The sequence below is a fragment of the Pseudophryne corroboree genome, chromosome 1 (genome assembly GCF_028390025.1).
Source record: "Pseudophryne corroboree isolate aPseCor3 chromosome 1, aPseCor3.hap2, whole genome shotgun sequence".
Classification (NCBI taxonomy): domain Eukaryota; kingdom Metazoa; phylum Chordata; class Amphibia; order Anura; family Myobatrachidae; genus Pseudophryne; species Pseudophryne corroboree.
The window spans coordinates 865,928,779-865,942,666 of NC_086444.1; the positions used below are offsets into that span (position 1 = coordinate 865,928,779).

The 13,888-nt window shown below is 45.4% G+C and overlaps 1 protein-coding gene and 1 long non-coding RNA gene across 2 annotated transcripts in view; one reads left to right on the plus strand and one right to left on the minus strand.

The window, feature by feature from the left end:
- LOC134957703 (uncharacterized) overlaps positions 1-13,888 on the plus strand; it is a 685,812-nt gene that overhangs the window by 651,002 nt on the left and 20,922 nt on the right. Inside the window, exons 5-7 of the mRNA XM_063939838.1 lie at positions 2,258-2,401; positions 10,406-10,536; positions 12,182-12,352. Of these exons, the coding sequence (XP_063795908.1) occupies positions 2,258-2,401; positions 10,406-10,536; positions 12,182-12,352 (446 nt within the window). The remainder of the gene's footprint in view (positions 1-2,257; positions 2,402-10,405; positions 10,537-12,181; positions 12,353-13,888) is intronic.
- LOC134957772 (uncharacterized) lies at positions 9,323-13,618 on the minus strand. The gene is made up of 3 exons (XR_010186747.1): positions 13,493-13,618; positions 12,488-12,574; positions 9,323-9,567 (listed from the first exon to the last, which is right to left on the minus strand). It is a non-coding gene; the product is annotated as an uncharacterized LOC134957772 (long non-coding RNA).

The following is a 13,888-nucleotide window of genomic DNA, read 5'->3' on the forward strand; positions in this document are numbered from 1 at the left end:
GGGCCCAAGGACAATTCCATCTTGCACCTCTTTTTTCTTTTTTTCTTCTTTGCGTCATGTGCTGTTTGGGGAGTGTTTTTTGGAAGGGCCATCCTGCGTGACACTGCAGTGCCACTCCTAGATGGGCCAGGTGTTTGTGTCGGCCACTAGGGTCGCTTATCTTACTCACACAGCTACCTCATTGCGCCTCTTTTTTTCTTTGCGTCATATGCTGTTTGGGGAGTGTTTTTTGGAAGGGCCATCCTGCGTGACACTGCAGTGCCACTCCTAGATGGGCCAGGTGTTTGTGTCGGCCACTAGGGTCGCTTATCTTACTCACACAGCTACCTCATTGCGCCTCTTTTTTTCTTTGCGTCATGTGCTGTTTGGGGAGTGTTTTTTGGAAGGGCCATCCTGCGTGACACTGCAGTGCCACCCCTAGATGGGCCAGGTGTTTGTGTCGGCCACTAGGGTCGCTTATCTTACTCACACAGCTACCTCATTGCGCCTCTTTTTTTCTTTGCGTCATGTGCTGTTTGGGGAGTGTTTTTTGGAAGGGCCATCCTGCGTGACACTGCAGTGCCACTCCTAGATGGGCCAGGTGTTTGTGTCGGCCACTAGGGTCGCTTATCTTACTCACACAGCTACCTCATTGCGCCTCTTTTTTTCTTTGCGTCATGTGCTGTTTGGGGAGTGTTTTTTGGAAGGGCCATCCTGCGTGACACTGCAGTGCCACTCCTAGATGGGCCAGGTGTTTGTGTCGGCCACTAGGGTCGCTTATCTTACTCACACAGCTACCTCATTGCGCCTCTTTTTTTCTTTGCGTCATGTGCTGTTTGGGGAGTGTTTTTTGGAAGGGCCATCCTGCGTGACACTGCAGTGCCACTCCTAGATGGGCCCGGTGTTTGTGTCGGCCACTAGGGTCGCTTAGTTTAGTCATCCAGCGACCTCGGTGCAAATTTTAGGACTAAAAATAATATTGTGAGGTGTGAGGTATTCAGAATAGACTGAAAATGAGTGGAAATTATGGTTTTTGAGGTTAATAATACTTTGGGATCAAAATGACCCCCAAATTCTATGATTTAAGCTGTTTTTTAGTGTTTTTTGAAAAAAAACACCCGAATCCAAAACACACCAGAATCCGACAAAAAAAATTCGGTGAGGTTTTGCCAAAACGCGGTCGAACCCAAAACACGGCCGCGGAACCGAACCCAAAACCAAAACACAAAACCCGAAAAATTTCAAGTGCACATCTCTAGTCACAACCCCATGATTGGCCACACCCCCTGCCTCAGGACCCATCTAATGTCTCAGCGACCCTGGATATATCGGCACATACAACTATATACAACTGTACCTGCATACCAGGGGCATTTCAACAGAAGAGGGGGCCCCCTCCTCTGTACAACGCTGTAGACTCCAGCATTGTGCAGGTCTCTGGAAATATGGCACCCGCATGATCCGGAGACCAATTTTGGCAACCGCACATGCGCTGCAGCCATTTTGGCAGTGTTTTCCGCCGCTGGACCCTGGAAAGGTAAGTATTAAAATGGGTGCGGTGTGGGCCCCCCTGGACACAGGTGCCCGTGTGCACCGCACACATTGCACCCATTATAGAAACGCCATTGATGCATTAATATGCCAGCTGCAGTACTGCCAACAATTATGTTTTTATCAGTGCCTGTGGCCAGGTATGTTGGGCTACGGATTGGTAAGTGTGTATGTATAAGATCGTTTGTGCATAAACCTTGCCAATCGTTAGATCAGTTGGTGGGTCATATGCAAATACCAGTGGTTGTACATTTACATACTTGTCTACTCTCCCGCAAGTTGTAGGTGTCTCCCAATTTTTCGGGTTGCCCTCTGCAGCTACCAAAGATTGTCAGAATCTTTCGCATCCTGCCCACTTCCTACTGAGTATACCTGGGATTTGCGGCTCTATATAGAGGGGGAGGGCTAAATGATGCAAATTCATGTCATTTAGCCCCCGTCGTGGACCCGACAATCTTGGCATTTTGCCGCAATTGGAGTGGGGTTAACCAACATGACAGCTCCCCCCCCCCCCCCCCCTCCCCAAAGTCTCCTACAGTGTCTCCTCTCTGGGCTTCTTTCAGTGAGGAGACCATAAAAGTAGTAAGTATGCATCTACTGTATAATAGATGTTTTCTTAAATTGTCATTTTTATTTCCACACCCAATAATTAGTATGTTGTATGAATTTACATAGATGCCGCATACATTATTAAATAATGTTTTGAATGGCTTCTGATTCTTGACAGGACTCTATCAAACTTTAACCACAAGCGAATTGACTAAGGAATCTCTTCATATCCTGCTTTACCATTTATACCCTAACGAAGAATCAAAAGTTATCAGTGACCTTTGCCATCTTTTACTTTTGGAAATTGATAAGGATAATAAAGGTGAGTGTAGTTTATTAATGGAAAAAATCTGATAAATAACTGTCACTTTAACCTAATAAACAGGGTTAGATTAAGGGAGGGGTGACAGGTGCGGTCATCCCTAAGCCCCCACACAGTGCTATGTGAAGTCAGTCAGTCAGCACATTCTGAAGAATGAGTCCCCTCCGGCTATTCGGCCGCCGAGGATGTCCTAAGTGTAGAGTGAGTCTTGCGGGCCATCACCAATACTAGTGGGGCCCCACACAAGTTCATTGCCCCATGGCCCCCACCAGCCTTAATCCGGTCTGAATTAGAGTTGGGAGTAAAGCAAAACAAGCAAGTACTGTAACTGTGCAACATGACAAAACCATGCTGCACTGCAGGTGGGGCATATGTAACATGCAGAGAGATTTATATTTGAGTGGGTCATGTTCATACTCAAATCTAAATTGCAGTGTAAAAATAAAGCCATCTAACATTTCTGACTACATGCAAAAGCAGACAGTATTTACCCTGCATGAAAAAAAAAATATTTGCACCTCTTGCATTGCAACATGGTTTGACCAAAAGCTACAGTACTTGTTTTATTTTTTTATTTATTTTTTGCTTTGCCCACTACATTTAAGGTTGAATGTGTCTTGAAAAACACGAATATTCAAAAATACAACACTATTGAAAGGTTTTTCTCTTACGTCCTAGAGGATGCTGGGGACTCCGTAAGGACCATGGGGAATAGACGGGCTCCGCAGGAGACATGGGCACTAAAAAGAACTTTAGATATGGGTGTGCACTGGCTCCTCCCTCTATGCCCCTCCTCCAGACCTCAGTTTGATACTGTGCCCAGAGGAGACTGGGTGCATTACAGGGAGCTCTCCTGAGTTTCCTGAAAGAAAGAATTTTTGTTAGGTTTTTTCATTTCAGGGAGCCTGCTGGCAACAGGCTCCCTGCATCGTGGGACTGAGAAGAGAGAAGCAGACCTACTTAAATGCTAGGCTCTGCTTCTTAGGCTACTGGACACCATTAGCTCCAGATGGAGTCGGAACGCAGGTCTCTCCTAGCTGTTCGTCCCGGAGCCGCGCCACCGTCCTCCTCACAGAGCCGGATGTTAGAAGCCGGGTGAGTATAAGAAGATAGAAGACTTCAGAGGCGGCAGAAGACTTCAGATCTTCACTGAGGTAACGCTGCGCGCCACTGCTCCCACACAAAACACACACGGCAGGCACTGTAAGGGTGCAGGGGGGGCGCCCTGGGCAGCAATTTACACCTCTGAGACTGGTAAAACTAGAAATATTGGCTCTATGGGCTGTATATGGGTATCCCCCGCCAGTTTTTTAATGCATTCGAGTGGGACCGAAGCCCGTCGCTGAGGGGGCGGAGCTTGATCCTCAGCACTCACCAGCGCCATTTTTCTCCTCAGCACACGCTGAGAAGCTGGCTCCCCGGACTCTCCCCTGCTGAACACGGTGACAGAGGGGTTTAAAGAAGGGGGGGGGGCACATAATTTGGCGCAATCAAGATAGAGATATATATATATATATATATATATATATAAAGCGCTATCTGAGAAATTTTGGTTTCCAAAGTTATTAGCGCTGGGTGTGTGCTGGCATACTCTCTCTCTGTCTCTCCTAAGGGCCTTGTGGGGGAACTGTCTCCAGATTAGAGATTCCCTGTGTGTGGGGGGTGTCGGTACGCGTGTGTCGGCATGTCTGAAGCGGAAGGCTCTTCTAGGGAGGAGGTGGAGCAAATGAGTGTGGTGTCTCCGTCGGCAACGCCGACACCTGACTGGGTGGATATGTGGAATGTTTTAAATGCAAATGTGAATTTATTACACAAGAGGTTGGACAAAGCAGAGTCCAGGGAATGTACAGGCAGTCTAGACCGGCCTTTTACTATGTCGCAGGGGCCTTCTGGGTATCAAAAGCGCCCACTATCCCAGGTTGTAGACACGGATACTGACACGGATTCTGACTCCACTGTCGACTGTGATGATGCGAAGTTGCAGCCAAAATTGGCTAAAAGTATTCATTATATGATTATTGCAATAAAAGAGGTGTTGCATATCACAGAGGACCCCTCTGTCCCTGACATGAGGGTGCGCATGTATAAGGAAAAGAAACCTGAGGTAACCTTTCCCCCTTCTCATGAGCTGAACGAGTTTTTTGAAAAGGCTTGGGAATCTCCGGACAAGAAACTCCAGATTCACAAAATAATTCTTATGGCGTATCCTTTCCCGGCTAAGGACAGGATATGGTGGGAATCCTCCCCAAGGGTGGACAAAGCGTTGACACGCTTATCCAAAAAGGTAGCGCTGCCATCTCAAGATACCACAACCCTCAAGGATCCTGCTGATCGCAGGCAGGAGACTACCTTGAAGTCAATTTACACACATACTGGTACATTACTCAGACCGGCGATAGCGTCGGCTTGGGTTTGTAGCGCTGTAGCAGCGTGGACAGATACCTTATCTGCTGATATAGATACGCTGGATAAGCAAACCATTTTATTGACCCTGGGTCATATTAAAGATGCTGCCCTATATATGAGAGATGCTCAGAGAGACGTTGGCCTACTGGGTTCCAGAGCCAACGCTGTGGCGATTTCTGCTAGACGAGCCCTATGGACCCGACAATGGACGGGTGATGCCAACTCAAAGAGGCATATGGAGGTTTTGCCTTACAAGGGTAAGGAATTGTTTGAGGAAGGTCTCACGGACCTGGTTTCCACAGCTACGGCAGGTAAATCAACTTTTTTGCCTTATGTTTCCTAACAGCCTAAGAAAACGCCACATTATCAGATGCAGTCCTTTCGGTCACATAAACCCAAGAGAGTACGGTGATCTTCCTTTCTTGCCACAGGTAAGGGCAGGGGGGAAATGCTGCCAACTACAGCTAGTTCCCAGGAGCAGAAGTCCTCCCCGGCCTCTACAAAATCCACCGCATGACGCTGGGGCTCCGCTGAGGGAGTCTGCCCCAGTGGGGGCACGTCTTCGACTTTTCAGCCACGTCTGGGTTCACTCACAAGTGGATCCCTAGGCAATAGAAATTGTTTCCCAGGGTTACAAGCTGGAATTCGAAGAGGTGCCACCACGCCGGTTTTTCAAATCGGCCCTACCGGCTTCTTCGCCAGAGAGGGAGATAGTTTTAAATGCAATTCAAAAATTGTGTCTTTAACAAGTGGTGGTCAAAGTTCCCCTGCTTCAGCAGGGGATGGGGTATTACTCAACCCTGTTTGTGGTCCCGAAACCGGACGGTTCGGTCAGACCCATTTTAAATTTAAAATCCTTAAACCTATACTTAAAAAGGTTCAAGTTCAAGATGGAATCGCTCAGAGCGGTCATGGCCAGCCTGGAAGGGGGGGGATTATATGGTGTCCCTGAACATAAAGGATGCATACCTTCATGTCCCCATTTATCCGCCTCATCAGGCGTTCCTGAGATTTGCTGTACAGGATTGTCAATACCAATTTCATACGTTGCCGTTTGGGCTTTCCACGGCCCCAAGGATTTTCACCAAGGTAATGGCGGAAATGATGGTGCTCCTGCGGAAGCAGGGTGTCACAATTATCCTGTACTTGGACAATCTCCTAATAAAAGCGAGATCAAGAGAGCAGTTGCTGAACAGCGTATCACTTTCCCTGAAGGTGTTGCAGCAGCACGGCTGGATTGTCAATATCCCGAAGTCACAGTTGGTTCCGACGACCTGTTTGCCTTTCTTAGGCATGATTCTGGATACAGACCATAAAAGGCCCAAGAACTCATGAATTTGGTCAGGGACCTTTGAAGCCAAAAAGGGTGTCGGTACATCACTGCACTCGAGTTCTGGGAAAGATGGTGGCGTCTTACGAGGCCATACCATTCGGCAGGTTCCATGCGAGGACTTTTCAGTGGGACCTTCTGGACAAGTGGTCCGGGTCACATCTACAGATTCATCAGATGATCAGCCTGTCCCCCAGGGCCAGGGTATCTCTCCTGTGGTGGCTGCAGAGTGCTCACCTTCTAGAGGGTCGCAGGTTCGGCATTCAGGACTGGGTTCTGATAACCACGGATGCGAGCCTCCGAGGTTGGGGAGCAGTCACACAGGGAAGAAACTTCCAAGGTCTCTGGTCAAGACAGGAGTACTGGACATCAACGTACTGGAATTAAGGGCCATATACAACGGCCTTCGTCAAGCGGAGACTTTGCTTCGCGGCCTACCAATTCTCATTCAGTCAGACAACGTCACCGCAGTGGCTCATGTAAACCGCCAAGGCGGAACAAAGAGCAGAGTGGCAATGGCAGAAGCCACCAGGATTCTTCGCTGGGCGGAAAATCATGTAAGCGCTCTGACAGCAGTCTTCATTCCGGTAGTGGACAACTGGGAAGCAGACTTCCTCAGCAGACACGAACTACATCCAGGAGAGTGGGGACTTCATCAGGAAGTCTTCGCAGAGATTGCAAGTCAGTGGGGACTGCCTCAGCAGACATGATGGCGTCACGCCTCAACAAAAAACTACCGAGGTATTGCGCCAGGTAAAGGGACCCTCAGGCGGGAGCAGTGGACGCCCTGGTGACACCGTGGGTGTTCCAGTCGGTCTATGTGTTTCCTCCTCTTCCTCTCATCTCCAAGATATTGAAAATCATAAGACGTAGAGGAGTACAGACAATTCTCATTGTTCCAGATTGGCCTCGAAGGGCCTGGTATCCGGATCTGCAGGAAATGCTCACATAAGATCCGTGGCCTCTTCCTCTCAGAGAGGACCTGTTACAACAGGGGCCCTGTCTGTTCCAAGACTTACCGCAGCTGCGGTTGAACGCCGGATCCTAGCGGAAAAGGGCATTCCGGATGAGGTCATTCCTACTCTGATAAAGGCTAGGAAGGACGTGACAGCAAAACATTATCACCGTATATGGCGGAAGTATGTATCTTGGTGTGAGTCCAGGAATGCTGCTCCGGAAGAATTCCATCTGGGCCATTTCCTTCACTTCCTACAGACTGGAGTGAATTTGGGCCTAAAATAAGGCTCCATTAAGGTTCAGATTTCGTCCCTATCCATTGTCTTTCAGAAGGAATTGGCTTCTCTTCCGGAAGTACAGACCTTTGTGAAGGGAGTGCTGCATATCCAGCCTCCTTTTGTACCTCCAGTGGCACCCTGGGACCTTAACGTGGTGTTGCGCTTCCTTAAGTCTCACTGGTTTGAGCCTCTTAAAATGGTGGAATTAAAGTATCTCACTTGGAAAGTGGTCATGTTGTTGGCCTTGGCATCGGCAAGGCGAGTGTCGGAATTAGCAGCTTTATCTCACAAAAGCCCATATCTGGTTTTCCATGTGGATAGAGCGGAGTTGCGGACTCGTCCTCAATTTTTGCCCAAGGTGGTTTTATCTTTTCATATGAACCAACCTATTGTGGTGCCTGTGGCTACGCGGGACTTGGAGGATTCCGAGTCCCTTGATGTGGTCAGGGCATTGAAAATTTATGTGGCCAGAACGGCTCGGGTTAGGAAAACAGAGGCACTGTTTGTCCTGTATGCAGCCAACAAGGTTGGCGCTCCTGCTTCTAAGCAGACTATTGCCCGCTGGATCTGTAGCACGATTCAGCAGGCTCATTCTACGGCTGAATTGCTGTTACCAAATTCTGTAAAGGCCCATTCCACTAGGAAGGTGGGCTCTTCTTGGGCGGCTGCCCGAGGTGTCTCGGCATTACAGCTTTGCCGAGCGGCGACTTGGTTGGGTTCAAACACCTTTGCAAAGTTCTACAAGTTTGATACCCTGGCTGATGAGGACCTCATGTTTGCTCAATCGGTGCTGCAGAGTCATCCGCACTCTCCCGCCCGTTTTGGATCTTTGGTATAATCCCCATGGTCCTTACGGAGTCCCCAGCATCCTCTAGGACGTAAGAGAAAATAAGATTTTAAACCTACCGGTAAACCTTTTTCTCCTAGTCCGTAGAGGATGCTGGGCGCCCGTCCCAGCGCGGACTGAATTCTGCAAGACTTGTATATAGTTTCTGCTTACATAAGGGTTATGTTACAGTTTTGGTCAGTCTCGGGCTGATGCTGTTTTGTTTCATACTGTTGACTGGTTCGTATATCCATGTTATACGGTGTGGATGGTGTGGGCTGGTATGAATCTTGCCCTTAGATTAACATAAATCCTTTCCTCGTACTGTCCGTCTCCTCTGGGCACAGTTTCTCTAACTGAGGTCTGGAGGAGGGGCATAGAGGGAGGAGCCAGTGCACACCCATATCTAAAGTTCTTTTTAGTGCCCATGTCTCCTGCGGAGCCAGTCTATTCCCCATGGTCCTTACGGAGTCCCCAGCATCCTCTACGGACTAGGAGAAAAAGATTTACCGGTAGGTTTAAATCTTATTTTTTTTATAAGTAATTATTTATAAAGAAACCCAGTTCCATTTCATTCCTGAAGTTCACCACAAACCAACTGAAGTTTATGCTAGACAAGGGTCCAGGTGGGTTTTGTCTCCATCGCCTTAGGAATTGTCATCTTTCTTTTTGCTATTATCCTTTGTCTATGTATACCTATATGATGTGTGACATATATTCTCGACCATTATTTTCCCTAGTGTCCTTGAATTTTGATTTTGTATCACTGACTCATTATACCCTGCCTTAGCCTGGTCCTCTGCTTCCTAGTGGGACATCTTTGTAGGCTGTGTTTCATAGTACCTAATTCTTGCAGGATCTTCAGAATGCATAGTAATAACCTAGATATATTTGCTAGTTCAGAACCTTACAAGAGCCCAGTATTGAATTAATTTTCAATATTGTATCTGTTTATGTATGTGCAGCTGTAAGAAACAAAATGTTTCAAGTGACGTGTTATCATATAGCAAAGCGTAAATGGCAGTAAACTACACCGAAATTAAAAAAGTAGCTTTTAATACAATAAAATCAGGTTAAAAATGTCGTTGCAGCTTTAATAAAGATGTCAAACACTTCACACCCAGTTTCTACAAAAATAATTTATATATATATTCTGTTGACCCCACCATAAATCATACAATTTTCCTGGCAGGCCCATGTCAAGTTCTCAGAAGACGAAAGTAGTGTTTAATGCAGCAACGCTAAAGCTTGTGACCTGCCATAAAGATATGATGTAGATTTATTTCAACTTTGAGCCTCTATTAGATAAAATTCCTGCATAGATGGTTTCACCACCCGCTGTGGCCATTACACCAGTGGAGCTAGATTACTGTAAAAAAAAAACGTTTGAGCTGAATGCACATTATACTAAGTTATTACACAAATGATATGAGGGAGAAAGCCATAAAACACTGGTATGGTGTGTGTGCTGTACTGGTGGGCAGTATGAAAAGCTTGCTAGTTAAGGTAATTCTTTTTCATTTTCTATAAAAATTTATTACCATTTGGGATTGGACATTTTTTAATTAGAACAAGATGTACTCTGTGGTTATAATTACCAAGAGAGACAACTGTGGGCAATAAAAAAATATATATGCTGTACATTAGGCTTTAAGTGTCATCATGTTGGATGACAAGTTATCACACCTCTGGAACAGATGGGGAGATGTACAGTATTAAGGGGTCTATTTACTAAGACCTGGATGGAGATAAAGTCGCTGGAGATAAAGTACCAGCCAATCGGCTCCTAACTGCCATGCCATAGGCTGTGTTTGAAAAATGACAGTTACAAGCCGATTGGCTGGTACTTTATCTCCAGTGACTTTATCTCGATCCAAGGCTTAGTAAATAGAACCCTAAGCCTTGGAGAGTGATAAAGTGGAGAGATAAAATACCAGCCAGTCAGCTCCTAACTGCCATGTTGCAGGCTGTGTTTGAAAAATGACAGCTATCAGCTGATTGGATGGCACTTTATCTCTCCCCGCTTTTTCACTTTTCAAGGCTTAGTACATCTGCCTCCCAGTTACATAAAGTAGCTCTAAAATTCTGAATTTACTTGAATTAAAACCATAAGTGGAAATAATTTTCTTATACATGACTTTTATGAACTTTCCTCTAATGTAACAAAACCTTTTCTTGCATTATATTTACTTAACTATTACTTGCAGGTGCCATTGATGAGGATCAGTTTGTGACTTGGGTTAATAATATGCCTCACATGCAGGTTTCATCAATATTGAACTTTTCATTACTGCCACCAAATATGACATCAGCGTCTGAAACTGTCACTTCCATTTCAGTGAGTACAGCTAGTTCTAAAAACAACTCCACTGTTAAATCCTACATTTATGTGTGACTTTTAGCTATAAATGCCCTACATTTGTACTTCATAATTAGACTGCCACAAATTTCACCTATGGAAGTAAAATTTATAAATGACCAGCACTTTATAACCTGAGGTGCACATGGAATAATATTTCCTTACATTTGTTCATAAGCTACTCATAACAGAAAATGTAATCCATCTCATTCAGTAGGCCACCACACCTATCCCTACAACTGATGCATCAGTTTGTACCACAAATTCCCTTTGAAAGTCAGGCGTCATCAGAACTGGTTGGGTACACAATGCTACTTTCAGCTCCTGAAAAGCCTTTTCTGCTTCAGGAGTCCATTTAGCCAAGGCTTTCTGTTTGCTCTTGGTAAGGTCTGTCAGTTGGACAGCAATGGTGGCAAAATAGGGTATAAAGCTAACAATACATCATGATTCCTAAGAACACTCTCATCTGCTTCTTATTCAGGGGTCCTGCCCAAGTTTGTATTGCCTCAATTTTATTAAGTTGGGGATTTATCAAACTTCTGCCATTAGTTTATCCAGGATACTTTACTTCTTCCATCCCTAAACAACATTTTTTGGGGGTTGGCTTACAACCCTGCCTTACGGATGGAGTCCAACACTGATGTGCAAGTGAGACTGCCAATCAGGACTATAGATGACTACATCATCTAGATAGGCAGCAGCATACTGTTTATGGGCACTTACAATTCTATCCATCATCCTTTGAAAGGTGGCGGGTGCCCCATGTAACCCAAATGGCTACATCTTGTATTGAAACAACCCTTCTGGTGCAAAAAAAGCTGTCTTATCTTTGGCATTCTCTGTTAATGGCACTTGCCAATACCCTTTGGTAAATTCTAGAGTGGCTAAGATAATCTTTCAATAAGTTCATTCACCCTAGGCTTTGGGCAAGCATTGAAACTTGACAGTCTGATGCCATTTCAGGGGCAGGGTAGGGGAGGCAACAGGCTCTGTTTGGAACAACTGCAGCATGTCGCCGCTATTAAGGGGGTGGGAAGAGGCCAGGCATCTCCGTCATAGGATGGATATTTCCTGGCCTTTGTGATGGGCAGCTTGCGTGGCACCATGGGTGCTGCAAGCCACCCGATAGTGGGTGCTTTGATCCGATGCTACATCCTAGGACAAAGCTCAGATCACCACTGCAGCAGGAGACGTCTGCTTGTAATAGACACCTCCTGCTGCATTACCATATAGCGCTATCGCTGCCGATTTCAAGGCAGCAGCAGTGATAGCACCTCTGACTGCACCTAAATTAACCCCATCATGTCACAAACTAGTATCCAAGCTATTGTATATGTGGGGTGAAATTTAATAGCCTGCTAGTTGCAGGTTGTGCTGCACTTTGTGCTAGTATGCCAGTATTTTTAAAGCAGCATTCATTTATATGGCAAAACCAACCTGGTTTAAAAGTATGGGCATGATCACACAGCCTGCAACTCGCAGGTTATTACATTTTACCCCTGATGTTTTATGAGCTATTGTGTGGCACATACAGAATTGGCAGAATATGAAATAAATAAAACATAGAAATGCACCCTGTACCTTTTATGACCGTGTATTTCATGTTTTTCCTGTCTCTGTTTAGACAAGCAGTGATTTAGATAACAGCTGGGGAATACGTGATAACCAGCTTCAACAGGTAGCGCTGCTAATGGCAAAAAGGAAGAGAGACTGGCGACTCCTAGCAAATCATTTGGGGTTGCTAGAGAAAGACTGTATGTTCTTTGAACAGAACCATTCTGACACTAGAGATAAGGTAATTGAAATGACATGTATGCAAATGTTACAAAAAGTAATAAATCCCCTGAAAGCTAATACTTATTATACTTAAATTAAATGCAGTATTGGGTGAAGTTTACCATGTTAAGGTAACATATAGAGTTTTACTTACCTATGGTACAACATTCTCCAAACCTTTTGGACACCACAAAGCCTTCATTAGTTCTAGAACAATCAGCGTGGGATTGCTGATCAATAACTGAGGGAGAATGCAATTCCAGAACAGAAATGAATGTAAATAGATACCTTGGGTAAGTTGAGCTATTATGCAGAGATGGATTATGGGGCTGATTCTGTGTCACACGCTGCTGCGACCGCGTTAGTGTCTTTTGCCATAGACGCATTTGCAACTTTATGCTACTGCTAGTATCAGCACTTCCTCTGGTATACAAGGACTGGGGCGCCCATTTCTTTGTGTGCCTTTTGGTGCAGCAATCCTGCTTGGTGCTTCGTCAGATGCGACCATTGGTCACAGCATGGAAACTTGGACCAGCCCCATGCTAGATACATTGGAGGCCATACTCTGATGGAGAATCTGTAAGTGATTAAGCATCCAAATTTGCAATTAGTCATGCGACGCGTCTGCAGCACTTCCATGACACCCCCATGAAATGGTACATCTCCCTGTATCCGCTTAGCCACCTCACTGTCACTGCTTAGGACTGCACAATAGATTTCCAATACGTTTTTTGAGACTATGCTTTTAAATCGCTAAAGTGCCTCTATGCGTACACACCATGGGATGCATGCTCCATGCAACTTTTTAGTGACTTAGATGAATGCCCATTTGAGAAACATTGACCATTTGCACGAATATTAGCACTGCATGCCACACAGAATCATGCCCTATGACTCATGGCGTTGCAAAGTCAAGTATTATCATGTACTGTAATGGCATTGGTACATCTATAAGGGGTACAGAGTGTGAAATGCACTCGGGAATATGCAAATATCACCAAAGCGAACCCTTTCTGGATATATCAATCAGGCGCAAATGCACTTTGGAATTAAGATCTATTGAAAAAGGTTACACCTTTACACGTAATAAATGCATACGGGACCCTGGTTCCGGGAAGGGGGCACACTGTACACCCTGTACCCATGTTTAATTACTTACCTGGAGTATGGCGGGTGCCATGTTTTCGGAGACCTGTGCATGCAGAGAGGATGGTGTCCCCACGAATTCTGGACACGTGCCCGCAAGGTTTCTGCACATGGGTCCACTCCTATGTAAAACCGCCCCTATATAATGGCCAATGGTAAGAGTCATGATAAGAGACTAGACATACCCATGATACTATGCTAGATTCAAAGTTTCAAGAATGTCCCACTGTTGCCATGCCTTTCTCTATCTAATGTATAATTTGTATGAAGGCCTGAGATAGGATGACTACAATATAACTGTAACCAATTTTATTGATTTTACTTGGTACCTAATGAAATTGTTGTAAATTATTATACCAGGATCCCTTTCATTATCTTGGGGTTTTCAAGCACTTAGATGAAGTCTTTA